Consider the following 27,505-nt stretch of genomic DNA (forward strand, 5'->3'; position numbering starts at 1 on the left):
ATTAGTATTATTGTGCAAATTTAGTTATTGATTTTTAACTCCATTTAGTGACATGGAGCTGTAAAAGTCTGCCTCATAGGGAATGGATTATAAGATGAGCAGTAAAAACAACATAATTATTTAGGGTTGCACATGCTGTATGAATTGACAGACTAGTATTATTGATGGCATTCTGTGTCTTTCCAGTGCGTCAAAGCTTTAGTCTACTATGACGTGCATTCCTGTAGATTAGATGTTGGTAATGAAAAGGGAGATACTCCACTCCATATAGCTGCTCGTTGGGGCTATCAAGGGATCATAGAAGTGCTCTTGCAAAATGGGGCCAACCCAAATATTCAAAACCGGATGAAAGAGACTTCCTTACAGTGTGCATTAAATTCCAAGGTATTCTTCTTTATCATCTAGCTTGATTTTTTTTGTTTCTGTTTTGTTTTTCCTAATGCAACTGCACAGAGGTGGATGCTTACTTGTTAATAGAATTTTGTTGTTTAATTATTAAAATTAAAATGTATGTTTGCGTTTGAGGAAGAATGATCATGTTTTAAATTTAATAGAATGAATACGGTCTCTYTGCAGCATAGAACATAAATTTGTAAACTGGTGCTTTTAATCTGGTCGGTTTTTGTTGGCTAATTTGTTTCAGTCAGTGAATTTCTCTTTAAGTGGAGTTACATTGGTTTTCTTTATTGATATTTCTTTTCAGATTTTGTCATTGATGGAATTAAACTATCTAACATTTGAAAGGGGACAGAGTGCTTCTGAGGTAACAACTAGTGCAAATTTCTAATCTTTTTGCATAAGCTTTACCTACTTAATCTGACACAAGTTTTACTGTTATTTTTTGTGTTTTTTTCTTTGTTTTGTTTTTGTTTTTTTTGCTGATTTATTAAAGTCGCCGCTGAGGTCTCCTCAGCGCTCAACAGAAACTTTCAGCAGAGGATCATCTGTCTCAAGCTTGTCATCAGTATCAATTGATATAAGACAAGAAGAAGTAAAGAATACTTACAGAGAGGTAAGACTGTGAGATACAAGTTTGATAATAACCGAAGTGAAGGCAACAAGGAGCAGTGATGCTTTGCAACATTAGTTTAAACTGTTTCTTCAGGAATAGCCTTCTCTCTGGTTTGCAAAATGATGTGCTGCTATTCTGATGTGCTTGCACCTATGTATCTGAACACTTATTTTTATATGGTATCAACTGTTCCTCTGGATCAGTTTTGGGTAAAAAAACAAAAACATATTTGGAGYAGTTGTTCAAACTTACTATAGCTAACTACATAATTTGAGAATTTSCTGATTTTTACAAAATTATAATGGTAGTCAGTGCCCCAAAGACCTTACTGTCCAGGATTTAAATGCCATTGTCAGCTTACAAAATCTCTCAGGGATGATAGAATGGTACCAGCATACTGGCAAACAGGATGATAAACTAGAACATTAAGACAAATTTTCAAAGTAGGCATAGGAAACTAACTCTGTAACATCTGAAGAAATATATATTATGTATTGAACATCTTGCATGTACATTTATTCATTTTCCTCTGACCAAACTGACCAAGATGCCTTCCTCTGCATTTTCGTTCTCATCTTTCTCTCACATGACATCTTAAATTCTTACTTTCCATTTATCCTCTCTTAAGCCCTTATCAGCACTGCTTCTGAGTCTTCTCTTCTATTTTTTCTTATCCTCCTGTTCCATTTTTCAAAATTGAGCTCCTCATTTTTTTTGTCCATATCATCTCTGCATACAAATTCTTCCTTTTCCTTCTATGAAACAATTCTTCTCTTTCCAAAAGTTTGTCTCTTAAAACTATTTATTCTATGAAACTCAAAGATGTGAAGTTTGATTGGACAGAATTAATTCACACTTTATTGTCAGTTGCTCTGTGAGAGGCTTGATGTTGGCGTGTACCTTCCTGTTTGTACAGTACCAAAGTCTGCAGATAAGGTACAATGTACATAAAAGTTCACCTTATAGCAGATTGAGGATTTGCTTTTTTCTTAAGGGGACAAATTTATCACACCCTGGAGCTGAGACTGTAGTTCAAACCAGGGAAAAAGATTACAAGCAGCTTATACCTTAGTTACTTGGGGTTAATGACCTCTTCCTGTAAACCAGCTTTAGCTCGTTATTGTTTGCCAAGTTTCACATGGGCTCACTGTTATTATTCATACTAAGCAAAAAAACTAGGGCCTAATCCTGAGACTTCTCCTTGAAGGAATCTGCCACTGGAAGTAATGGAAAACTGACCTTGCCAGCTTCCCAGACTTCAGGGCTTAGACCGTGGATTAAGGGGACACAGTGAGATCTTTATTAATCCACACTGCTGGTGGATTAAACTCTTTGCTGAAATGAGTCAGTCATGCTGTATGTTTTGTCTGTGGCTTCTTTACAACTTAGAAAAGAGAGAGTAGATAGCCAGGCGTGTACATCTGGAAACTCCTCGGTTAGGACTCAAAACTTGCAGYGCAATTTCTGTACAGTAACAGAAAAACTGAGTATGTGAGTGAATTGCAGTAGCTTTCATCAAATGGCTGTTTCTTCTGTATTTGCAMTGAAAGAGGGCACTACTCTTCAATGGAGGATTGAGAAAGCTGGAAGGATGGGAAAATGCCTGTAGCAGACTTTTTCCGAAGTATTCTTAATGAATTATATAATAGCTGCATAACAGATGCTATATATTTCTCCACTGCTAAGGCCTCAGGCAGTTTTTTGGAACTGTAAGGAAGTATTTACTTTAGAAAGAAATTATCAGAGCCTTGTGGGTCACTTACTGTTACTGCTGAGCATCTGTGTGATAAAATTGACCCCTGACAATCCTCAGGGCCTTCACAGTCTCTGGTGGCATTAACCGACTTAATTAGGGAATTTTGTTAAGGGAAGTGTGTAAGAGGTACTATTCTCTGTATTATATATTGTCCRTTCTAGATATATACATGCAAAATTTGACATAACTTCAGATATYTGAAAGAAAATTTTCTCAGTCATCTGTTTCCCTCTGTTATCAGTGGAGAGAAATTGGTATCTCCAGAGAGCAATTAATCTCAAATATTTTAGATACTGAGTTGTCCCTAAAAACAGATAAAAATGGATGGAGGGATTCATAATCTAGCTCTGATACTTAATCTGCAGTAGATGTATCCTGTTCTTCTGCTAAAACCCTGAAGAAATGATCAGACCAGTAAAACGGGACTTCTTTTAGTCTCATTCTTCGCAGGTCCAGACAGTGCTGTCAGAGTCAGCTTGCTTTTCATCTAAGATTCCATTTCCATATTTGCGTAGTTGAAGATACTTTGATTTGTGCTTTTCCCTGAACACAAACATGCTGTGGAACTGTGGAACTGTTAGGGTTAGGGTTAACCCAACTGTGGAAGAGGAAAATATTTTATGCTATAATTCAGTCCTTCAGCCCAGCACACAGAACATTTGTCATGAGTGTGTTGTGTCACAGTTATAGTGAACAAGATGGTCATTTAGAGATATGGWTTGAAATGCAACTCTGTTATTCCATGACATCTTCTACTTACGTGCTGCTTCTTAATATTGAAACAACTTTGTTTACAAAGCAGCATSTCTGGTGATAGAGCATATCCTGTTCCTGTTCCTACAATGCTGAACCAGTCTTTCACAGCTTATTTAATAGTTCTTCAGCAACCTGTAGAGGCTAGACATGTTGCCTTTTGATGGTGCTAATGGATTCTCCCTGCMCTTCTTCTGGCACCTATCCCACTTCTGTCAAGTCAGATCTCAACTCTTTCACGTGAGAGTAGCGAATTGGAGGAAAAGTGGTGGTGGGGTCATACACATGCCTCTCCTGTTTCCATGAACAAGAGGAGGGATCAAGGGAATGGCACTGGTGCTCTGCGGAGCACCTTCCATCTCTTCTGCATGGAAGCACATTCTGCTTGCCTTCCCTGAGCTGACCTTTCCCACATACGGCAGTGGGAACAGAGCTCCTGCACAGAGGAATACCTGTGCCAAGCAGATGTGCTTGCACATTAACTGGTCTATACATACCTACTTGGTCTACTTCTGGTYGCTTGGAAAAACTTACCACAGTCAAAGACCTGGCTTTTGCTGCCGCTACTAAAATACTGTTTGAATCTTTTCAGATTTTAGGTAAAAAAACAAACTTCGTAATTATATTGAGGTTGGATTTAATCTTGATCTTAAACTTACATTTATCAACAGATAACATAAAATAAAACAACCTCCCATTCTATGTGCTTCTGATAGCATAGGGTAGTTCAGCAAGAGTCCAAACAGTTAGTATTCATCACGGTGAGAGTTTGTCTTGAGGATTTTTTTTGTAGTGTTAGGTTCACAACAAAAGTATGTGCTCAGCTGCTGCACCATCATGTGGTATATCAGCTTACATGGTTTTGCTTATGTGGAGACTGTACATGTCCAGTAGTTAGGTAAGTACTGGTTATCTTCAACCAAGCAAGTCAGCGACCATCAAATGGCCATGGGCTTACACAGCTTTTGTGTTTTATAAATGTTTTTTCCCTTTCCTTTAAAACTTTATCAATAAATGTGAGATGGGCCAACAGTAATCCTGTCAATCAAGCTTGGGAGGTTAGTAAAGGACGCAGGATTCTCAGAGTACAGCTTAATACCAATAACAACAAAGCAGATAAATGTTGTTTTCTTCATGAATAGGTGGAAAAACTCCTAAGAGCAGTTGCTGATGGRGATCTGGAAATGGTAAGTCATAGAATGGTTGCTGAATATTATTTAAATTCAGTTTACCTAATTCAAATTGGGGAAACTGTGAATAATACTAAGTGAAGAATGTATCATCTGCTTAGTTCAGCACAATTAATCAAATTCATCTCACTTTCTACCAAGAATATTCACTCTATATCCCAGAATTACTTTACCTACGGTAATTTAAGTGTCATTATTTTGGCAATTYCATGACCTCTTACAAAAAAGAAATTACTCTAAATTTGAGTAGTACAATGCAGTACCAGCTAGAAGAGAGCTGTGGATTTAACTAATTTAAATACAATCCTTTTAATCACTGCTTTGAAGTACATTAATTATGTCTGTTYGGGCACCCTTCTGATTCTGAAAAAAAACAAAGAACCCCAGACTAAGTTATGACTAGGTCATCTTGATGAGAATTTTGCTTGGTAGCATTTTTTGCAAAAAAAACCCCAAGAATTTTTCATGACTTGCAACAGCTGGAGATTTATTTAAAAGGATGGGATGAGTGCATACTAGAATCCATTGTAGTCCTGTTATTTTCCTGTACCCAAGCTCTGATTTAAATAACAGAGCTCCAGATTTCATTTCATCAGAAGAGTTAGAACTGATCGTGAGTAAAATACAAGGGGAGGAAAGGGAAATTCTGTACTTGCTTATGCTGATTTTGCATTGGAGCAACTCTGAATCTTGGTGGAATTACCTTGGTTTACCCCCAGTATTCCCAATAGCCAGGGTCMGTTTTCCTCTGTATTATTTTTATAAGTTTTCTTGATCATTGTTCCTGCTGCTGCTCCCAAGGGTCATAGCTACATTCTCTGAGGGCATTGTGTGACTATAACATTGTATTTTTTTTCTATGTTAGAATCCTTTTGTTTTTTATTTTGGACAATTTAAGTAATTTCATCCCTTTAGAAGTAAGGCCTACTCTTTAAAGAYCTTTGCATAGAAACTTGGGTAGAACACAATTCAGGGTAGGCATATTGAAATGAAGTATTACGGGAAAGCACAATTTATTTGCTTGCAGGTGCTCACTCTGCACTGTTGGATGTCATTGTTRGGGAATGTGGTACCTTGCTGGACTGTAAAAATATATACGGAGGTGACAGTATTGAATTGAATGTACAGGCAGCACAAAGCAAACAAAACCRAACGGGGCAAGATAGGTGAGATTTTAGGAAAATCTGATTTTTGGCATCAAATCCAATATAAAGTGTTATTCCCTGTTGCTTGTTCCTATGGCACAGAAGTTCACTGTATCTTTTCCCATATGGGAATTGATGCAGTTATTTGAGCRGCAATGTTGTGAAGCAGTTCAAGAAACTGAATGGTGAGATTTACAGTTTATTGATTTATGGTGCGTTGTAGTAATATAGTTTTTTTAATCCACAGTTGTTTTTTGATCCCCGAGTAGCCAAGTTCTGTAAGACTTTGATCACAGAGTACTCCTTGCTGTATGTAGTGCATGGAATAATTGTGTATGCACASGTATTGCGCACATGAAAATAGACTTTTATTCGTTTGTTGTAATACTTTTTTTTGATATTTTATGCTGGGAGGACATTTAGGTTTCACTGCTCAGTACAGAGAAGAAGTTCTCTGAGACACTCACAACTTCCCTGTATTTTGGATTTCACTACCAATAGACAGTTGATGACTGTGTTCATATCAGTTTCAGAATTGTTATCCTACAATTTGTGATACTCATCCTCTGTCCTGACATATTTTTGAGTTAGTATTGCCATTTACTTCTGGAAATTTGAAAAATAAGATCCARAGTCACTCCACTGAAAAAATGGACAAGACACACAGAAATCATGAAAGTATTGTATTTGGAAAAATGTGTAAGATTGTACCTTTCTTGTTTGTTTTGTAACTCACAGGGCAGAATTATGAAACTTTGTGTGACTGTGCAAGGTTTCTGTGCTGGGTCTGTGTTCTGAAAAATTCATTTGAGTGATACATATTAGGAATTACAAGTGTTAATGAAGCATCATACAGCTCTGTACATAATAAAATACAGGAAAGGGCTGTGCAGTTGTTAAGTAAATATCATTATCCTAGTTTAAAACCCAACATAATCTTAGTAACTGTTTCCTAGTCAGCCCTTAAGTAATTGCAGGAAGCAGCAATACATGCAATGGTGGCATTTACCATCTTCCTGACTAAAATGCATATGCAAATAGTAAACATGAATGTGTTACARTTAAATTTTCACTGATTTTTTTTAAATTTAAACTGCATCATAAAAATGTTTATGGAAAATCAAACATGCTGCTATTATTAGCTGAAAAACTAGTATCTAGCACTGATGAAGAGATATCAGCAATGTAAAGCATAAAGCTATGCRTTTGGATGACAAAATCAGCTTATTTCTTTCCCTGCTTCTCAAGTTCATATAAAAGTGTTCATTATGGAAATAATTGTCCAGTTGGCTGGCAAAGGTTACAGCTTGCATATCTATTTAGAAAGAAAAAGATTATTAAAAAAAATTCTTTTCTTGTTCTGACAGCCTGAGATCTGTTTCCATAGGAACAGAAGCTGYAGTAGGGTCATTAGCACTGTTACAGATTTCTGCTGTGACAGCTAGCGGAGCTTTGCAAGAGGAGGCATTGAAAAAAGTGCTGTGGATCTGAAAGATTTTTTTWAAAAAAAWATGCTGTGATTGTTCAGGAAGAAAAAAAAATCCCACTTCTGTTAGGAACTTTTTGAAAGTCTTCGCTCGCTAAGCGTAATATGAACTCACAGTGTTAGGCTAGATGGATGTCAGGTGTAAAGCTGCCAGATGGTATGATAATGGRGACTTAGGACAGTCGCTCTAGTTCTAAGATTTCTTCAGTTCACAGTAGATTAATGAACACCAATGTAAAAGTGTGTTTCTTAAACTGCTTTTTTTGTTGCATCAGATTTAATGCAAAATTAACACACAGTAAGAATCCCTACTCGCAGATTGCACAGGATGCACCAAGTTCTGAGAGTAACTATTCTGAAGGGGCTGTCAGCTCTCCAGAATGAGGCATTATGCTTTGAGAAGAAGTAAAACTGTGAAGCTTGGGAAGTTACAGGTCTAAGGCAAGTCAGTGTCCCCGTAGTTTTTGATGGTGGTAAAATGTCTTCATCCCTGTCACTTCTTGTATTTATTAAAGCGAGTAAAAAAACCAAAATTCATGTTGACAGGAGCTGGCACAAATCTTTCTCTAATCTTCATCATCTGAGCTAAAAGGATTTGGAGGGTTTGAACAGAGGTTAACACTGAGGTCTTCATTAGGCAGCAGGAAGTCGTTTATAATTTACTGCTATACTTGGTGAACTTTCTAGCTGCTTTGTCAATAATAACTTTTTTTGTTAATTTGGCCTGGGGGAGCTGATGCTGGGAGATGATTATGTAGTTCTATATAATATGTAGTCTCCCTGAGTTATTCACAAGCAGCATATGTTTGTAAAATTTTACATGTGTACCTACGCAAATTTATTAGGACATGGAACCTTTGGACTGTGTAAAAGAGGACTTGCTTTTTATGACAGGTACGTTATCTCTTGGAATGGATGGAAGATGACTTAGAAGATGAGGATGACACAGTCAGTACATCAAAACCAGAATTCTGCCATCCGTTATGCCAGTGCTCAAAATGTGGGCCAGCGCAAAAGGTTAGAATATTAATTCTTTAAACAGTATAATTTGTATTCTTATAATGTAATCTTCAGCTCCAGGGGAGTAGTACTCATATTGCTTTACATCTTTCACTTCTGTATTTCTGTCTAAAAAGCATTTGAATATGTACAGACCATAACAGTTGATGTGATGACATGAAGTAGTTCTCTTCTTAATTAGACTGTATGAAGATTTGGATACAAGAGTAGTGTTCAGAAATTTGTTTCAGTACCTAATGGAGTGCAAAAATTTCACAGTTTGCTTTTAGGGTTTGTAGACTGCTGTCTCTAAGCTTTGAGCAACTTTGAATAAATGAGGACRGTCTTTTTTTCTAAGCCTCAGTTTCTTCTGGCCTCTTATGACTTACTCTGTGACAGTTAAAAAATGTATCTGCTGAATTGATTAGTAATCAGATTATCTAGGAATACCTGCTATTCCTTTTAATCAATGTGATGCTGATAAAGCCTTTTTTAAAAACTGTTTTAAAACGTTTTAAAAAAACTTCTTTCATACAAACTGTATCTAAATGCTTTTCAGTGTTAAAATATGTTTGCAAAGACATCCTTTCCCATTAATTATCACAGTGTAGAGAAAAATCAGGCTTTACAATACATAATTTCTTTTTTTTGAAGGAATGGCCCCAGCTTCTTGGAAATAGAAAATCAATTGCTTTCACTTCAGGTAGAAAATTTGTTACTATGTCTGTCTGAAGGTTTACATAACTGGATAAGTCATTGCAAAATAAAACTAAGTATGAATTTTCGGTGTTCTGGCTACTTTGAAGTAACCATGACTCTATTAGAGAACACCCTGTGAGATGGTTTATTTTTTTTTCTGAATTCCTCATTGCTACACATTGTGTTTATTCTGTGCAGGGTAGAGTACACTAGTTGTCATTAGATGCTTCACTTTCACACTGTGATTTATTTTCTGATAACTTGTGTCCTTTACCCTGAGTACTGGGTATACTTTATCATATGCTAAAGATACCACTGCTTGAGACCCTGGTGTTCATCTTACTGATGACAAGGAAGGAATGGCACTTTTCCAGTGAATTTACTTGCCTACTGAATGAAGAGTAGTAGGAACTTGTTAACTARTTTTACCACTGTATTAGGTAGGCATACAATTAAAGCATACTGAGGATAGGCAGAATGAAAGATTATTTGCCACTGTGAGTCTTGAGCACCTATGCAGTTTGAGAGAGAAGTGAAGCAGGATGTTTTGCACTGCTGTGTAAGCTGTGGGCCAGGTATTTTCATTATCTTGATTCCCTGTAGGAGTCTGTGCCCTGGGCCAATGTTCTTCTGCATGGGTAAAATTAATTTTAGTTGTACTTTATCCTTGATATCTCAAGCTTCATACAGCAGTAAAATACATGCTTAATATCTGTTTCCAAGAACATAAACTTACGTGTAAATAAAAGCACAATAACTTGTAATATTAACACCTATTCTCTATATGTGAGGACGTCCTAACAACTATATAGATGTTATGGTTTTTACTTCCATCTCAGCTTTAGCTTTCCCTAATAAGATGAATACTTTACCTGGAATTTCTCTACAGGAAGCTATCGTATTGGAAGARAGAAAAATAAAACCATGATAGCTTTGAAAAATACAACCAAGCTGCCCTGGTTTATTAAGTGACTTCTGAAGGTCTCAAGTTTGACCCCATGGCAGTAGTTCTTATAATGTTTTTCTCTCTGGTTTGTGTATACTTAGTAGGTATTTGATTGCTTTTTGGTCAATAGAAAGTAGCATAATCAATTAGCTTGGTTGTGTATTTTCCTCAACAGAAATTTGCAAGGATCCCTGCTAATGGGCTTGGAGTAAATGTTTCAAATCAAGATGGTTTTACACCATTGCATATGGCTGCACTGCATGGACACTCTGAACTTGTCTCTCTTTTGTTGAAAAATGGAGCCAATATCAGTGCCAAGAATGCAAAACATGCAGTTCCTCTTCATTTAGCCTGCCAGAAAGGTCACTTCCAGGTGAGTGATCCTCTTCATAAATACAAGCCATTTAGCACTTGGCCACCAACAAAAAGCTATTTTGTGAAATTATCAACATAACTAAATCAGTAATAGTGCAGAGAATCTGGGAATTCTGTTTTTATTTTATATTTTAATTCTAACTCCCCAGAAAGAAAGAGCATCTTTCTACTGAAACAGTTTCTATAGGCATCTTTTCTGTCTTAGTGTCCTAAAATAATGGTTTAATGAGAATGCTGGCAATAGTGGAACCATCTTACATAAGACACTACAAGAATACCTCATGCAGCTGAATATTCCTGTGTATTCTTTGTTCTTTTTAGATAACTGTAAATTTGTGTTTTAAAGTCTATTCTCACTTAAAGTTTCGTAAAGAAACAAACCTGTAATAACTAGCTCCTATTATCAGAATTTCTGCTAACAGATTTAATGAAAATAGCCCTGTTGAGTGTAAAATGACAATATTTTAATTAGATTTTTTTCTGGATATTTGCCTTCAGTTTGTATCATGCTTGTAGCTGTCCTTTGGAAGGAATATGTCTCTTGTGGTTACATGTTCATATATTTTGAATCACTTCAACATTTAGAATTGCAGAACTTCTGAGCTGTGCGCAGCTTTTACTTTCTGCGGTTATGGTATCACTGGAATTTTTTGCTGTATTTTAAATTAACTGTGGTCACCACTGAACAGATCTGAATTTCGACAAATCCCAAGCCAGGGAATTAATTTCCTCCCATTAGATTTCCAATTATGTGGCTCTGTTCATTTCAGAGACCTGCGTCGGTCTGTCTCGGCTCTTCGATGTTCTGTTAAGCTTCTATTAACTGTTCAGAAACAAAGAACAATCCATCTCTCTCTCTGTAGTTCAAGGAGGTGAGGTATATACGTCTATTGGTGCGATAGACTTGGTATCTTCAATAGCCACAGTATTAAATATCTGTTGTATCTTCAGTAGAGTCACTCGTGCAAGTATATGGGCCAACTCATGGGCCTGCTGGAGCTTTGAAGGTAGCAGGGTAACTTCATCCTATACTTCAGGGTGAACAAAGCATAGGCACTGAAGGAGAGGCATGAACTAACGAGGGGAGGGCATTAATTCGGGAGAGAAGGTAAACGAGAGGGAAAATATACTGGTAATGAAAAAGCAGTTCAGATGAGGGGATGGGAAATCGGAAGATACAGAAAAGTGGAAAATCAGGTGTAGGAGGAAAGAAGCGAATGATTGCATGCGCAATAAAAATTGAGAGACTTGCGAAGGTGATGGTGAGGGAAAGCACGAGGGAAGCAAGAAGGGCACAGAAGAATATGACTCCAACTTGGAGGTTAATGAACGTTAATTCATGGGGTCTTTACAATGCACAGAACTCTGCCAAGTGAGTTAGGAAACTCTGGTGAGTTAGGAAAGGAGGGTAGGATGCTGTTGCTGTGGAGGTTTGTTTTTCATATTTTGTAAAGTTACTGAATAGATACATTTTTCACATATTCCAGAAGCAAATTTGCTTGTATTTTCATTTTATGCCTTTTTTTTCCAGTTGTTTAGGGCTTTTTTAGAAGTTTCAGGTAAAATACGAAAACCAGTATGCTATGAATAGATGTTTGTGGTTATCTGGCCAACATGAGACTTGCTTTCTCCGTCCTTTTTTCTTTCATCTGTTTTTCATTCTCCGTTACCTAAATTCCCCAAAACATGCTTGAAAATAGGACTCTTTGACTGCATGTTTGTGGTTAGCTAGTGTCTTAAAAAATGTTGTTACTTTTTCCTGTAGGTGGTCAAGTGTCTGATGGATTACAATGGTAAGCAAAATAAAAAGGATATATATGGAAATACTCCGTTAATTTATGCATGTTCGAATGGTCAGTATGAGACTACTGCCTTGTTATTAGAGGTAAGATCACTGAAAACAAAATGTTCAGAAAAGTGTTTTTCATGCAGTATTTGTGTTTATCCAGTGCTCAAGATTAGTATTTTTAGTTGCGCATTTCTCCACTAAAACTTCTCAGGAAAAAATGAGTGTATCTTCCTGTCTTCAGTCTTTCAGCCCTTTCCCTTTGTGTTTTTTATTAGATATTTTATTAGATAAATATTACTTTACTCTTGTACAGCTAATTCTTTTTATGGAACTCTTTTGTGGCAGGTGGCAGATTTTGTTGCTTGTGGTTGTATAGTGTATGATATTTTGTGTTTTATGCGGAATTTTTTGTGTTTTGCTTAGAAATCTCTCTTAAACTTGGTATTTGTAGCAGATAAATGAAAAAATGAAATGAGCTGATCCATGAAATTGTGTATATGAGAGAGACGAAACAGTATGGTTGGGTGGCTTATTGTTAAACTGGTAATTGCTAGCTTATGCTTTCTGCTTTTTGTATATAGCTACAAGGGTTCTGTTGCATTGTTCTCCCTCATATATTGAAAAAAAAAGAGGAGAGAAAAGATAATAGTAATGCACTATCTCCATTTCATTCTACTTTTTATTGATAATTCCAATTTTATTTTGCTGTCCAGCATGGAGCTTCTGTTAACCTTTCTAATGCCAAAGGAAATACAGCACTGCATGAGGCTGTGATAGGAAAGAACGAAGCCCTGGTGGAGCTGCTGCTTCGGAACGGTGCAGTGACACACGTAAGGAACGAGAGGCATTGTACCCCCGCAGACTGCGCTGAACCGGTGAGTGCAGAAAGATTATTTTTAAGATTAGACTTTACTAAAATTCAATATGCATCATGTGAAGGGAAATAAAAACAACAAAAAAAACCTGTTTATCACAATAACATTCTCAGCCCATCATTAATCAAGACTTTTGTATTTAACAGTGGAGTGTGATATAAAGACTAAAATTCCTGTTTAATCTACTACATTGTAAAAGTAGACAATCCATTTACAAAACACTAAAAACCATGCACCTGTGAAATTATCAGATGTTGAGCATGGTACACTTAAACTAATGAGGTTATTTTCTTTATGGTCAAGGTTACCATAAGTACTTACAGACATACTAATGTTAAATTTTATCTTTTCCCCAAAATCCTTGCTTTTAAAAAATGAGATAAAATGGCATGTGAGAGCACAGAATTCTGTGTATCAGAAATGCAGTGTTTATTTTTGAAGGTTTTTCATTTGCTATCTTGCCATTGAATTTTTTTCTTCATTTATCCTCCTCTTTCTCTCAAGTGTTTTGATAGTATTTTGCTAAACACTTCGATGTGCTTCTTTTGATGAGCTGCACTTGAACTCTTAATTCTGACTCTGTATTCAAATAACTAGAAATTAACTTAGAATCATTTAATTCAACATAATTTCATGAGAATCCTTGTTAAAATATGAAAATAAAACAGAGAATATACTGCAAACACTGTGACTAAAACAAAATTAGAATCCACAAAGCACTCTGTCAAGTTCACTCTGAAAAAAAAAGCTGTGTGGAATCCATACGCAGCAATATACAACATGTAATGAAAATCTGCCTTCTGTAGGAGCTGAAAGTTGTGTTTATTGCAGAGTAACATATGAACTGACCTAAATTATCAAGAAGTTGCTTCCTGCTCAAAAATCAGAGCAGCTGGGGAGATGATAAATACTATGTACAATAATATGACTAGTACCTGTGGTGTTTCTAAAGTAAGTTATCCAAGACAAAAAGTGTGAGTGCAGAAAGAGTGAAAGCACAGATATACCATGTATGAAAGAAAGTTAGGAAGGGCAGAAGGAGCAGAAGAAACGTCCAGTGTAGGAGAACAAACGCTGATCAGCATCTCTGCTAGCAATCTTTTGTTCTGTCCACCATGTTTTCCCCTTCATGCCTTTTGATACCTTTTATCGGGTCATCCAGAACTCTGACCTCCTTTACTAATAGCAATAACATACTCTGTAATACTACATTATAAGGAATTGTTACACTCTTTGAATGATTTGATGCTTCGTCCCCCAGCTTTGTGCACAGTAATGGGCTCTGAGATGCAGGATAATGGCCCTGAAATGCCCTACTGCATTAATTTCAGTATGCATATTATCATTTATTCATAAATTAGATTAGCTGTAAATAACACAGCTTAAAATAATAGCTCAAGACTATAAAATCATTACTCCAATACAGTGCAATTGCCCCTACTTAAACTCATGTAATTTAAAGTTTGTATTTAGAAAGATGTACTTTTCGTGTGGTACGTTTATTTTGGTAGCAATTAGCACACTCTGCAACTAGAATCCTAAATTGTACTGATGTTTTTCTTTTTTTAATAATGGTGAAAATGGAAACTTTTAAACTTAAGAATTCAAATATCATTAAGCTGCTGGAAACAGCACCAAGCTATGTATCTACATCAGAAGAGAGAGAAAAGGATTGTGAGCAGCATGCTACTATCAAGATAAGAAAAAAAGGTGTGTGTTGTATTTTCACTGGTATAAATAAAAAGAGATTTGGGAATTAATACATGACTGCTTCAGATATTGAATATACTTAATTTATGTATCATTAAAGAACAGCCAGCTATTTTGCATATTTATTACAGCTAACACCTAAAATACTACAGCTGTATGTGACTGACTTTGTATTATATTCATGACATCTTCTGCAGACTCAGTTTTCACCTTTTTTGTGCATAGGGRAGAATTTTGCATACAAAAGCACTTAAAAGTTACAAAACTTGGCATATTTGAGATGATATAATTAACCATTTTAGACTCGACCTTTTCAGTGCAAAAGTAGAAGAGATTAATTTAAATCACGTCCAATTACCATTTAAGTTGCCCTAGAACAGATTAGGTAGTGATCTTTCAGTTAGTTATGGTTTCAGATTTTGGGACAGAAATCAAGAGCTGCAGAGGTAGCTTCCTCAGACAATCAGCAAGATTTGCAGATTTCTTTCTGTCRATGACAGCATGTAATACCTTCTAAACAAATACCCTGAGATGCATGGTACAATTTGACAGTACAGCTGAGCCGATGTGCTTGATTATTGCCACTTAGAAGGGAGACGTTGTTATTCCTGGTCTGTCCTCACCTCTTTCCTCCTCCCTTCAGCTTCTGGTCTTGCTTATCCACTAGTTCCTTTATGCTGGCTCGGAAGTTTGTCGGATCGGTTTCCAAGCTGATCCGGTTCACTAAGCTGGGAGAGCAGGAGTAACGAGTTTTGTGGTGAGCTAGACAGCTCAGCTTCGTAGAGTATCTGGTGTCACCAGTGCTGTGTAAAGAAGGTGGGACTCCATGACCAGGAGTTAGGGAAAAGCCCATTTCAGCATCAGTGAGTGTTTTTTTTTTTTTTTTTTTTTTTTTTTTTTAAAGGTTTTTCAAAATAACTCTTGCCTGCTTCCATGAGAAAGACTGTCAATATTTTGTTGAGTAATAACAAAAGGAAATTTATCTCAGTATGCTGATGTTAGAGACTGATGTAGTCCTTTCAAATATTCTGTAAATATTTTTAAAAGAATAGTAGGCAACATGAATAATATAAATAAGAGGTGGAATAGCATGTTTGTCTTAATTCAGGTTTGTAATAATTTGAATTTAGAGCCTCAAAGTCCTGAATTGCACTGTTTCGTCAGAAGCCAGGTAATCATGTTAATCCTGATTGAGAACGCTTACTCCTGCAACTTAAAATGCTGTGAGTTTTCCAAACAGAAATCCTGACTCTGATTCAAATTACTACTGCTATAATTTTACTGTGGAATTTTAAATTGAATGTGAATAGGGATCACTTTTCCTTCAGAGCTGTGTTTGTTTAATTCCTAAGTGTGACTCAGTTGTAATTTCAGCTGCCTGTTCTTTTAAACCCCTAGTGAATTCTAGGCCATGTGAGAAAGCCGATGATCCCATAAGCAGACAACTGCAACTGGTCCAATCAATTAACAGATTTAACAAGTAAGCATAGAAGCTTCCTTGGAAGTATGTTTGTTGTTTCCCATAAGCCAAAAAAGTATACAGTAAAGGCCAAAAGTGGGTCAAGCATTGTTACACGTCAGATAAAACTAATTTGACAATTAAGAGAATACTTAAGAGAATTGTTAAGAGGCTAACGCATCAATAACACCAGACTGATGGGCTGGATACGAGATAGGCACTGATGGTGAGCAGCAGTGACGTGCTGTGCAGCAGGAGGGARAAGCTGGCCAGCAGGGGAGTACTTGTAAACTTATTTAAAATATTCTTGCACTAGTAGAATTTGGTGTACCATAAGGTAGGAACGTTTATGCCAGACCACTTGAAAAATATCATGCTAGTACTTCACTCAGCGYGTGGGTTTTGATTCTGATCACTTTAAACTTTGGCATATACTCTGTGATAAAATACGGGAAATACTAGTAGGCCATCATTCTCAGAAAGAAAACTGTGTTGGCAGATAATAGAGTCTTTCTGTGTTGAGATAGTGCCATCTGGTGGATTTTCAGTGAACAAGGCTTTTATGGAAAGACTTGCTGTGAAAGTATGTTGCTTTATGTAGTTAAATTTAATTCTTTTAAAATATATTTTAGAGCAAAACATTTACGGAGAACAATAACAAGAGATAAAAGTGTCCCTAATTTTGATTATCAGTTATTGCATCAGGTAAGAGGAAATACTTGTTTGAATTATTTGTATAATGTAGTCATTATTTGTATTGTCTGCTATTAATATAATACATTTAACAGGAAAGATTCTTTACTAATGGTGGTCAGTGAATCCAAAAGGCCTGACCTATTTTGCTAGACTGATAACGTTTCTTCATTGTCCARATTTCAGTGGTGCTTCTATTACAACCTCTTATTCTTTGTCACTTATTRCAGGCTTCATCTCTTTGTTGTCTGTCTTGTCCAGCAAAATCTGGGATATACCAAGGCTTGAAAAGTCTACAGCATGTAAGAAAAGCTGTAGTCAAGCAGAGATGCTACTGACAAGAGAGAAATTTTTCAGTAGGTTGAAACAGAAGGTTGGAAGAGAAAGGAACAGCTAGACTATTGAAATACCAGATTAAAATTGGGGTTTGCATGATAAGCCTGCTGCGAGAAAGGGTTTGTTTGCAAGGGAGATAGCAAACTGCATGTTGCATTGTCAGCTGCACCACGAATGTATAGTGTGATCTTAGATAAGTCACTTCATCTGCGGTTGGGGGTACCATGGCACCTAAGCCAATCTAACTGCTGACTGCTGCCTTCCCCCCAGAGCATGTGCTCCCCCTCCCTTCTTGGCACTGACTAGCTCTCATGGGACCTTCTGCTGAGCCATTTCAGCATGCTAACTAGCAAGAAAAACTACCCYATTCAAATGAAAATTAACAGTTCTCTGCTAGGTTAGCTCAGTAGCTACCCATTAGATTGACTTAAGTACCTTGGAAATGCAGTCTCTTTGCTTCTCTTCTCCATCTCTAAAAGGGAATGCTGTCCTATTTCAGAGATCCCTTATGAGATTTAACATTGGCAAAGAAGTTTGAAAATGTCAGATGAAATGCCATAAAACTGTGTTATTTTATCTTTTCTAATATTAATACCCCATWTTAAATGTGAGATTTAAATTTTATGTTTGTGGATCACTGAAGGCAGTAAGTCATGAAAGCATGGTAGATGTCAAGAAGCTACTACGCGACAATGATACGTAGTATAGCACCTTCACCATGTGCGACTGTCACRGCTCTGTGAACCTACCGATCATACAGCTCTAAATTATTAGTGGGCTTAGTCATGCATAATCTTCTTTGAAACTTTTTCAGTATTATTACTATTATTTCAGTAAAAGGGTATCATAATTAATTTTTGCCCTTAATTCCTCTAATCTTAGAAAATCTCTTATTAGCATGCCTGGACTCTTTGATACCTTAGTTACGTTCACATTTGTAAAGTGGCCAGTTATCAAGAAGAGCCACACATTCTGCAGAGGAAGAATCAGGAGCAGATATGGAAATAGAAGACAAGAATAGTTGGAGTGACCAAAAGAGAGCCTTAAAGAAGGGGGACTACAGTGGCCTCTTCCCTGAGAGATAAGATCTGGAAGCAGAGAGTTTTGCCTTTAGAACGACTTTCTAAAGCAGTGCCTGGTTGAATCTGGCTGCATCATTGCTTACATATTACTTAATGATAAAAGAAATGGCTGTGAAGCTCAAATATTTTGAGACTKGCATTAAAAAGGTGTTTGGAAGGTTAGGATAATACTAGGATAGTGCAGAGATTTCAAAAAAAAAAAAAGTTTTGGAATGCCTTGATTATCTTTTCAGTTCTGGTGCTGATTTATATGTAGCCTGGGGCAACTTAGCCTGTTTTCTCCTTGTTTCCTCTTWTATATAATGAGGATAATTACTAGCCTACAAAGTAAGCTATTTTTAATCATCGGCTGTGTTCTCATTATCAAGAATGCCATGAAATTAGTGTGATAATTATATTCAAGAAACACTATAATCATTTTACTTTTTGGAATGAAGAAAAATGAAGAAAATAGACAATGCTTTAATATGTCCTGTTTTTCCACCCTCACAGTTAGCTATTAAAAACTTTGATAAAACCAAGTTAAAAGCTGTTGAAACGCTGGACCAGAGCAAGGTTAAGATTATTGACACAGGCTGCACTGAATTTGTGAAACATGATGACGTGAGAGAAGCTCTTGATAGGAGTAAACTAATGCACCGAAGACACACTGTTAATGTGCCGCTTTCAGCAGAGAGTATCAGCAATAAAAGCGGTTTAGCCAGTCTTAGAAAACCAAGTATTTCACAGTCAGAAGAGTGCAGTGATGACTTATTTTCAGAACACTGACAAGGGACTGTGAATTTGATGACAAAAGCTGAAGAACGACGTGGTGTCGATTTCAGAATCGCTCTGCTGGATGTCAAGGAATTCAGCGATGCTTGCGAGCTCTGCCTTCCGAACAGGACACAAGGATGACTCTTCAGCAGAAACAGAATGTTCCTAGCACTTTTGAAGACTGAATCCTCTGTGTTTTTTTTTTTTTTTTTTTGAGATAACTATTTAGCTAGTTTGTTATTGATCTCGGTGAACAGGGACATACTGAGATGCAGATAGCAAAATTGCTTTTCTATTCCACTTAGCACTTACTAAAAAATTGTAAGAAATGGTAAACCAACCAAAATCCTGTATTGTACTTTTCAGCCACCCACTTTGTTTTAAAAAATCTAAATTTTTGCATTTTCAGTTTTTATCACAACATTGGATATATATTTATATAGAGAGATATATTGGGTGAATACATATTTATTGCCAGAAGTAATTCAAATGTCTCTATTTTTTTTTGTAATGTTACAAACCATTATAATATATATTTCTGTATATTTCAGTAGCTGGGAAAACAAGTTGATAAAATCTGTGACACTATGTTAGTGATTTATACATGCTATTAACATGAAGGGAAGTAATCTGTGCTAATTTTTTTGCAATGTACCCCTGTATTGGGTCTGCAAGATCAAGTTCTTACAGGAGCCAAGATGCTGAGAAAAGGTAGAGAGCGCTTGATGAAGCTAGACTTTGGACTCACTGTTCACAACCTCATAAAAAGAAAAAAAGGCAGAAACAAGTATGTATAAGGACATGTAAAGTTGTTTGAAGTTTTTTTTTTCCCCTCTCTAAAGCAAATCATGCAAAAACCACACAAATACTCACAGTTCATGGGTAAAACTGTTAGACGAAACTGCTGCTTAAGAGTCTGTTCCTATCTGACTGCTATTTAAACAGGTGGACTTCTTGATTACGAAGGCTATTACTGAYGTCAGTAAGCATTTGTTCGAATAGACCGAATTCTGGAGGTGACCACTGCTGAAGAGTAGAAAGCTCACAAATAGCTATGAGATGGCAGCTTAAATTTGGACTTCATTTTCCACTATTTCAGTTAAAAAGTTTTAAACGTGGTTCTGGTAGGAGGAATATGTAAATAGCGTAAACCAGGTTTCTAAATGCAATATTTTTAATTTTTGAGTTACCATGTCCAGCTTGCAGTTTATTTCAGAAGATATTTTTATGAATAATTCTTTTAACCGTGGCATTAGTATAACTGTCTGAGAAAGTACCAAGCTGGAGGACAGACTAGTGATTTTTTTCAAGTAACTTTTTAATCTAAGGGGTAAACTGTGCAAAAAATACACACATGGACATTTGGAGATAAGGTTAATTTGTTTATTTTTCTAATAATTTATGAGTTCCTCTGATTTTTCTAATGTGCCTTGGATTTGTGCCAAATGATGGAAAAGAAAAAAACATTAAAGTAATTCTTGAAAAAGCTGCTTGAGTGCTTATTTAAAGTATTGTATCCAGTTTTCCTTACTTTTGTTCTTGTAGGCATTTGAAAATTTCACCTTGTGCCTGTGTGTAAATTGAGGGGATTTACTGGAATTTAGTCTTAGCTTCCATGTGCCTCTCTTCTTCTGCCTTCTGTCCTGTTTTTGTGGATTGCCACACATGATAATGTGTGCAATACAAATTTGTTAGAGAAAGTGAGCATTTGAAGAAGAATATTTTACATTTATTCAAAGTTTTATTCTCTAGCCTTGAATTCCAGTTAAAAACCAATTGTATGATGGATGTTCAGCTATTGCAAGCCAAAGGGGCAAGGGGGAAGAGATGTGGGCTAGGGCTTTTTTCTTGCTATAACACTTAAAAACATGAACCTGAGCAAGTCAGTTATCTTCACCTCTAATAAAAATAATCCTTACCACCTTTGTAATACTAGGCTATGCTGCTTATGAAATACCTAGATATTACTTGTAAAGTTTAAAATATAGGTAAATGTTTATATAACTGATTTTCAGACTAACTTGTGAGAAGTAATTTAACTTGTGTTTTAATTACACCATGCATTTAAATAAAAGACTGATTCTCATCTTAAGACATTTTGACAAAAATCAGTTTATTAGATGTTTAGTACTGGTGCTATCTTCCTAGACTAAAAGTACAGATTATACTGCTGTAACAGAACCTGAGTCAACAGAGCGATAGGAAGATCATAACAGTGTCAAGCCAATTTTGCTGATCCTTAATAATAGGCCAAATATGGCTTTGGAAACAAGTTTTATGATATTGTTGATTAAATACCTTTGAAAAGGGTTAAAGAGAATTAAAGAGAGGATTATGAGAGGATGTGAACTGCTGAATTTAGTTACTTAGTGTCTATTTAAAAGCAAACTGGATTTCCTTATACCTGGAAAGCAAAATCTGTTAAATACTGTTATACTTGCATTTGAAGCATAAAATGTTTTGTTGCATTCTATTGCAAGCAGTGAAACAGCTGCAGCCGTCCAACTTTCAGCTCTGATATGAATAATTATATAATTGTTTGGTAAATTTTATTTTAAAAACTTATAGACTATTTAACTAGAGAACKATTCTGCCCTATTCTGTCTGCCCACTCTACTAGGATACTTGCACACCTACAAGAGGAGGCTCTGCTCATTTTATAATGGCTTTTTTTTTTTTTAAAAAAAAAAAAGCAGGGAGTTGTACATTCCTAGTACATAAATAGTCCACAATACACCCTTGTGTGTATTTGCTGCTCTTCTGTTGGTGGGCAGTACAGATACTGCTTAAACTGTGTRCAAGTGTGGCACATTAAGCACAACTAAAATTATATGGGCACAAGGAGTTGGAGGAGTTAGGAAAAGCAGTCCTTATGTTTTATGGTGTTAAACTAACGCTTGCCTTAAAAATTATTATTTCTTTCAGAAAAAATGAGACAGGGAAAGTAGCTTAATAAGGCAATTTAATGCAAACCTGGTGCATATTGCCTACTGTAGTTTCCAACAAAATTTATAGTCAAATATCTAACATTTTTAAGGTAGAGTTTTAAAGAAAGTACATGTGTATTAGAATTAACTTGAATTTTCTACTTTATTACAGTATCACCTGTCCTTTGAACCTGAGACTGCTTTAAAAACCAAATCATGCTTCAGTTTATAAAACTGTTCAGTCTAGGATAAAAATGTATTTCCAGGCATTTTGGATATATAAGAAAGCACTTAGTTCCTGAACAGTTCTAGTATAATCCTGCTAGAAGGATCCTGCCCAACAAATGATTTAAGTAGATGAAAGAAGCTTGGTGAAGCCTGTCAACGGACTTGTGCAAACTGTCATTACTAAATTCCTTAATTTTCAAAGATACCATGACAAAAGGTTAAAATGGAATAGTACTTGAAGGAAGTACCCATGGGAGGTTTCCCCAGCAATCTGTACTGCTAAGTTAACTTCAGGACACTTAYCTGTCTGCAAAATGTTACTGTATGTTACTGTACAATCCAATTAATCTCCAAAAGGTAGAAATTAAGATAAATTAGAAGTATTACTGCTTGTCTTTACAACTGAGATTTTTGGAACAGCCTTCCAAGAAGAAGGTAATAAAGCTTACAGTGTTGATAGCAGAATTTAATAAGTGTTTTAGCTACATTCACACAAGGTGAAAAAAGCACCCACTCCTGGTCATTTTAAGCAATTTTATTCTGTCCCCAAAACATTGCATTTTGAATCACACGCTTCTCAGGTGATGTCAGGAAAGTGTTTTCTAGTGGTAGAATGTCTGACACAATGTTACAGTATTTATCCTATGTATTTCTATAACCATATCTTTGAATAAAGCTATAGCACAAATTCAGTTTTATTTTATGCATGCAGGAGTTAGAGAATCTAGCTAAACTGTCTTTTTCTCTCTCAAAATAAGAAACACTCCAGCCATTTGATAAAAATGGAGGTAGTTTAGAAAACATACGATACCAAGTGTCTGAACAGTGCTGCATTACACACTAAACTTTAACTTGCTTTGTTTTGAGATAACTTGATTATTTCATGGGGGAACAGTTCAGTTACATGCTAGTTGCAGTTTCTTTACACAGACTGCCTGATAAGAAATCCTCCGGTCCAAACTCCACTCGTCAGTACTTTGATACCAAACACTATTTTCTAGATTTCCAGTAAAGACTCAAGAACCAGTGAGCTGCTGGATAGGATTCCTTCATGGACTCAGGAAAATCTTGCTTAAAACTGATCTTCAGTGATTTTTACTTGGAGGTAAGTCTTTAAACTTCTAGTTGTTCCCAACTTTGTACTTTGGCTCCTGATCTTATGGTATCTCTATCTCCAATAGCAGAAAGTTAAGGGTGTGCAAGTGCTGAAAGCATAGCTTACACACTGAGTAAGGGGCAACAAAATGTTCATGATAAGGAAGCAGTGGGGAACTCCACACTGCTCAGGGCTCTTAAATTTTTGCAGTGTAAATTATAAAATCSCCTTCTCAGATCTATTTTTCAAGACACATTCACTTGTTGGCCTTTATGTATATATAAAAAAAAAGTAAAGAAACGTAAACATTTTCAGATCTTTCATTCTGCCTGATACAGTATAATGCCTTTTTTTCAGGCAAGTTGTTTGGCAGACAGTCAGTCCTACAGTGTATTTAATAATCCTCCTCTTCATCAGAATCCAATACTTTTCTTCTGTTGAACTAAAATGAAATACATGAAATGAAAATATCAGGGTTATAGTAAATCCAACACAGAGCAAGCCTTTGAAACGCTACATGTTTGACAGTAAGTACAAAATTCTCAGTGTCTTCTCACAGCATGAATTACTGCAGCTTACACAGTAGCAGAAAACTTCCTCCCATTGCAATACCCCCCCTTCCCCAGTGCAATGCATTACATAGCTAGTCTACCTTACATAATTTAATTATCAGAGGTCACATTTCCCTTGCCTTGTTCTTATCTTCCTTCCCCAGTACTTGCTTCTAGCAAATGCCAGATACAGGATATGGTCCATGACAAGTTTTTTTGTCTGACTTGGTAAAATCTAAGCATTATCATCTATATCCCCTCAGCCTCTTTAAGGTCACTCACAGGCACATTTCYTGAAACTCGGTCCTGTAATAAGGAAGAGTCTGCACATACAGAATTTCTAGGGTCTGAATTATGCAGCAGAACTATGGATACCTCTGCAATGTTTCTATGTTTTTAGAGAACGGTATCTTCACTGTTGGGCAGGTATCCACCCAGTGAATAGTTTCAGATGTTTCTCAATAAGAATTTCGAAATTCAAGTGAGCCTACTAGAGGAAYTGTAGCATACAATCAGTTAATAGCACTAGCTATAGCAGTATTTTCTACTTACCATAGCCAAGTACTTTTCTACTAGTCACTGCACTTCTGTGACTGTCTGTTTACACTGTTCTGCCTGTTTGCCTCACAACAGAACCCTGATATCCCGGTGCAATAATCTGCAAATTATCTACTGATCATGACAGCTATAATTAAACCCCAATACTTACCAGTGTGGGGAAGAAGGTGATAAGGAGAAAGCAAATTCTACCCTTACATGCAATTGTGCAGTACATGCCCTTTTTCTACTCATTTGTTTTCACAATAAACTATATTTCATATTTTTAAAACAAATTAAATTTGTGTTTATTAGACAAAGCTTACCTTTACCGTTGTTTTCTTTTCTGTTTGCTGACTCACTTTTTCAAGTATTTCTATCAAACCCTGTTCTGACACCTACAAAACAAGAACAAAAGCCATATAAACACATTCTGAGAGATGCTTAGTATCAAGTAACTGAGTCGCACCTTCCCTTCATATAAAACATATTTGGCTGATGGAACTGTATAGTATATAGTATTTAGAAACTCTCAACCATCCCTTCTAGTTCGGTAATTTACAGACACTGAAAACAAAGACACTTTCTTGAAGGCATTATGTTTGAAAATGAATAGATACAAGAAAGAGAAATAGAGAAACGTAACTCACCTTTCCAGGTAGTTGTCCAAATCTTGCCATCTGTATAAGATAATTCTCCACTGCTTTTGCTTTATCTGGTTTCACAAGTGCCAAATTGCTTACTGCAAAGAAAAATAGGTTTTGTTCATTTTATTTTAAAACGAATACCTTCACCAGTACTAAAAAAGTGACAAACGCCACAATAAAACTATCTTTTTCATAGTCACTTTCATTCTAAATATTTGTTTCTGATTGAACTATTTTTCCTCTCACTGTGATTATCATTAATTCAAGAAAGCATTTGATAAAAACATTCAGATATTGGTTAATCCCATCCCAACAAATCATTGATATTATAGCTTGAAAAGCTATAATAGTTCTATCTTCCCATTGATTACACTATTTTTCTAGTCTGCCCTCTATACAGCCACCTAAGTGTCTGATTTAAGCAGCATACGGGTACAGTAAAAGAGATATTTTAAATTAGAAAATTACTTGAACACTTACATCTTGCACGAGCTGCTTGATCTAGGACTTGAGCTAAAATCGTATTTCTTATCTCTGCTTCCCTGTAATGAAAAGTTAGTTACACATTAGAAGTGAAATTTCAGGTGCCTAGAATAATATGCACAAAACAGCCAAGTTTACAGAAGACTTTCAATTCCCGTAAGTGACATTTTGAGATSCCTTATAAGCTCACATTCACACGATTCCCTTCATAGCATTTTCTATCATGGGTAACGCCATACTCAAAATATGTAGAGCTAAGTAACTTATATAATCTTCCAAAAAAATGTCAAGATGGARTTTACAGCTTATTACAGTTTACTGTTGCATCTTGCTAGAAAGATATATGCTATCCATTTAAAAATTCTCCATTCAATTCCATGTGGATCTTCATCGAAGACAGTATTTTTTAGAGCATACATAAGGAACAGCCCATGCAACTGAAAGACTCAAGCAGAAATTGATATTTACTTAGCATTTTTCAGTAAGTCTTCACATACTTACAACATTTGACTAACAGTCTGCAAAACAGAATTTACATAATTCAATTAAACTTTTGACTATGTGCTCTCACCTCAAATTCTTGCAGAAGTCTGGCTTTTTAATTTTTATTTTTTTTTATTTCTACTTAGTGCAAATGCTAGCTGTTGTTTTTTATAGTCAGGATTCAGACTGCCCGACATAAAGCAAAAGGAGATATTGTGGAACATTCGATGTAGTCATGGCATGGGAATCACATCTGGACCACTCAAAAACCAGATGTCAGCTGCCCTTGGATCAAATCTTTAACTTTTCAATTTATTGGTCTTTTCCAACAGCAACAAAAGTTCATTTGAGTATTCCAAATAAATAATCAAAACAGTTAGCTCAAAGCTAATAGAACACTTTTTTTTTTAAGCCCTCCTGTTTATACCTCTGTTTTGCTTCTTGTTGCGACGGATCACCAGAAGGATCCTAAAGGGTAAGAAAAGGATACATCATTACGATCATCCAGAAACGTTCCACATAGAACTGTAAGTGTTGCCGCAGCCACCAACATAAGCCAAATCTGCCTGACCACAGACTAGATCCTGGAAAATAAGAACTGGCTGCCCCAGCAAACCAGCACGCGACGCTAGTGACCGCTCTCCTTGCGCTGCAGGAAGGTAAGCTAGCGCAGGGACGAGTGCTGCCGGATTTATCCGCAGACTGCCGCRGGCCCGGACGTACCAGGTCTCCTCCTCAGATTTCACGGAACAAAGCTTTCTTGGGGCCTAGAAGCAGGCAAAGGCAATAAACCTGGTAAGGCCCGTTAGTAACGGATTCAACGCACCGCCCGCCGCGCCGCCAGGGCTCCCGCCGCGCGAACGCCTCCCCGGGCGGCCGCCGSCGCGCCTCGCTTCACGGAAGCTGCCCGTTATAACGGCGCAGGGCCGCGCGGAGGGGCAGGCCCTACCGCCCCGGAGCCGCGCCGCTGCCGAGGGGGCCGGGGCCGGAGCGGCCGCCGCGCCTTACCCCGTGCTTGGCCTGCAGCTCGGCGAGGCGCTGCTGCCGCAGCGCCTCCAGCTCCTCGTCCGCCATAGCTGCGGGCGGCTCGCGCAGGCGCAGCCCCCGCACCGCCCGCTGCGCCTGCGCCACCGCCGCCACCGCGCCAGGCGTTACTAATCCAGCGCCGAGCACCGAGCGCGGGATAGGGCAGGGCAGGGCAGGGCAGGGCGGGGCGCGTGACCTCGCGGCCTCGCCTCGCCTCATGGCGCTGCGGCTGTGTGTAGAGCGGCCCCTCTCCTCCTTCTCCTCCCTCTCCTGGGCCGCGGGAGGGGGCTGAGCGAGAACACTGGTGCCTCTCAGCGGTGCTTACGCGGCCACCGAGCGGGTTCCCGGCTCTCCTCAGCGCCCGGCGGCAGCCTTCCCCGGGCTCGGGCCGCCCTGTCCCTGTCAGGGAGCTGCTGGCGCCCGCCCGTGCCTGTCCGCGTCCGGGCCTCGCGCCGGGCCGGGCGCC

The 27,505-nt window shown here is 37.3% G+C and overlaps 2 protein-coding genes across 9 annotated transcripts in view; one reads left to right on the forward strand and one right to left on the reverse strand.

Annotated features, from left to right (window-relative positions):
• ANKRD27 (ankyrin repeat domain 27) overlaps positions 1–20,884 on the forward strand; it is a 47,731-nt gene extending 26,847 nt beyond the window's left edge. The window contains exons 18-29 of one of the 8 annotated variants that reach the window (XM_085303772.1): positions 187–384; positions 704–763; positions 893–1,012; positions 4,664–4,708; positions 8,237–8,359; positions 10,162–10,359; positions 12,127–12,246; positions 12,864–13,025; positions 14,627–14,735; positions 16,134–16,215; positions 16,827–16,899; positions 19,130–20,884. In XM_085303772.1, coding sequence (XP_085159898.1) covers positions 187–384; positions 704–763; positions 893–1,012; positions 4,664–4,708; positions 8,237–8,359; positions 10,162–10,359; positions 12,127–12,246; positions 12,864–13,025; positions 14,627–14,735; positions 16,134–16,215; positions 16,827–16,899; positions 19,130–19,246 — 1,407 coding nt within the window. In that variant the 3' untranslated portion in view covers positions 19,247–20,884. The other 7 variants (XM_085303770.1, XM_085303771.1, XM_085303773.1 and 4 more) reach the window with 7 other exon arrangements.
• A 1,852-nt stretch (positions 20,885–22,736) lies between these two features.
• PDCD5 (programmed cell death 5) lies at positions 22,737–27,127 on the reverse strand. Its single transcript, XM_085303779.1, has 6 exons — positions 27,022–27,127; positions 26,441–26,481; positions 25,528–25,589; positions 25,051–25,142; positions 24,727–24,798; positions 22,737–23,754 (listed from the first exon to the last, which is right to left on the reverse strand). Exons 1-6 carry the CDS (start codon positions 27,085–27,087, stop codon positions 23,707–23,709), a joined length of 381 nt encoding a protein of 126 aa, XP_085159905.1. The 5' UTR covers positions 27,088–27,127; the 3' UTR covers positions 22,737–23,706.
• Positions 27,128–27,505: the final 378 nt, after the last annotated feature.

The sequence above is a fragment of the Rhea americana genome, unplaced genomic scaffold (assembly GCF_003343005.1).
Source record: "Rhea americana isolate MKP2758 unplaced genomic scaffold, rheAme1 scaffold_20, whole genome shotgun sequence".
NCBI classification, from domain to species: Eukaryota; Metazoa; Chordata; class Aves; order Rheiformes; family Rheidae; genus Rhea; species Rhea americana.

Coding starts and splice junctions, on each gene's coding strand:
- PDCD5 (XM_085303779.1), bottom strand. CDS start 27,087: ATGGCGGACGAGGAGCTGGAGGCGCTGCGGCAGCAGCGCCTCGCCGAG. Junction 26,482..27,021: donor AGCTGCAGGCCAAGCACGGG/GTAAGGCGCGGC, acceptor CTTACCCTTTAG/GATCCTTCTGGTGATCCGTC. Junction 25,143..25,527: donor TCAAGCAGCTCGTGCAAGAT/GTAAGTGTTCAA, acceptor TTTTCTTTGCAG/TAAGCAATTTGGCACTTGTG.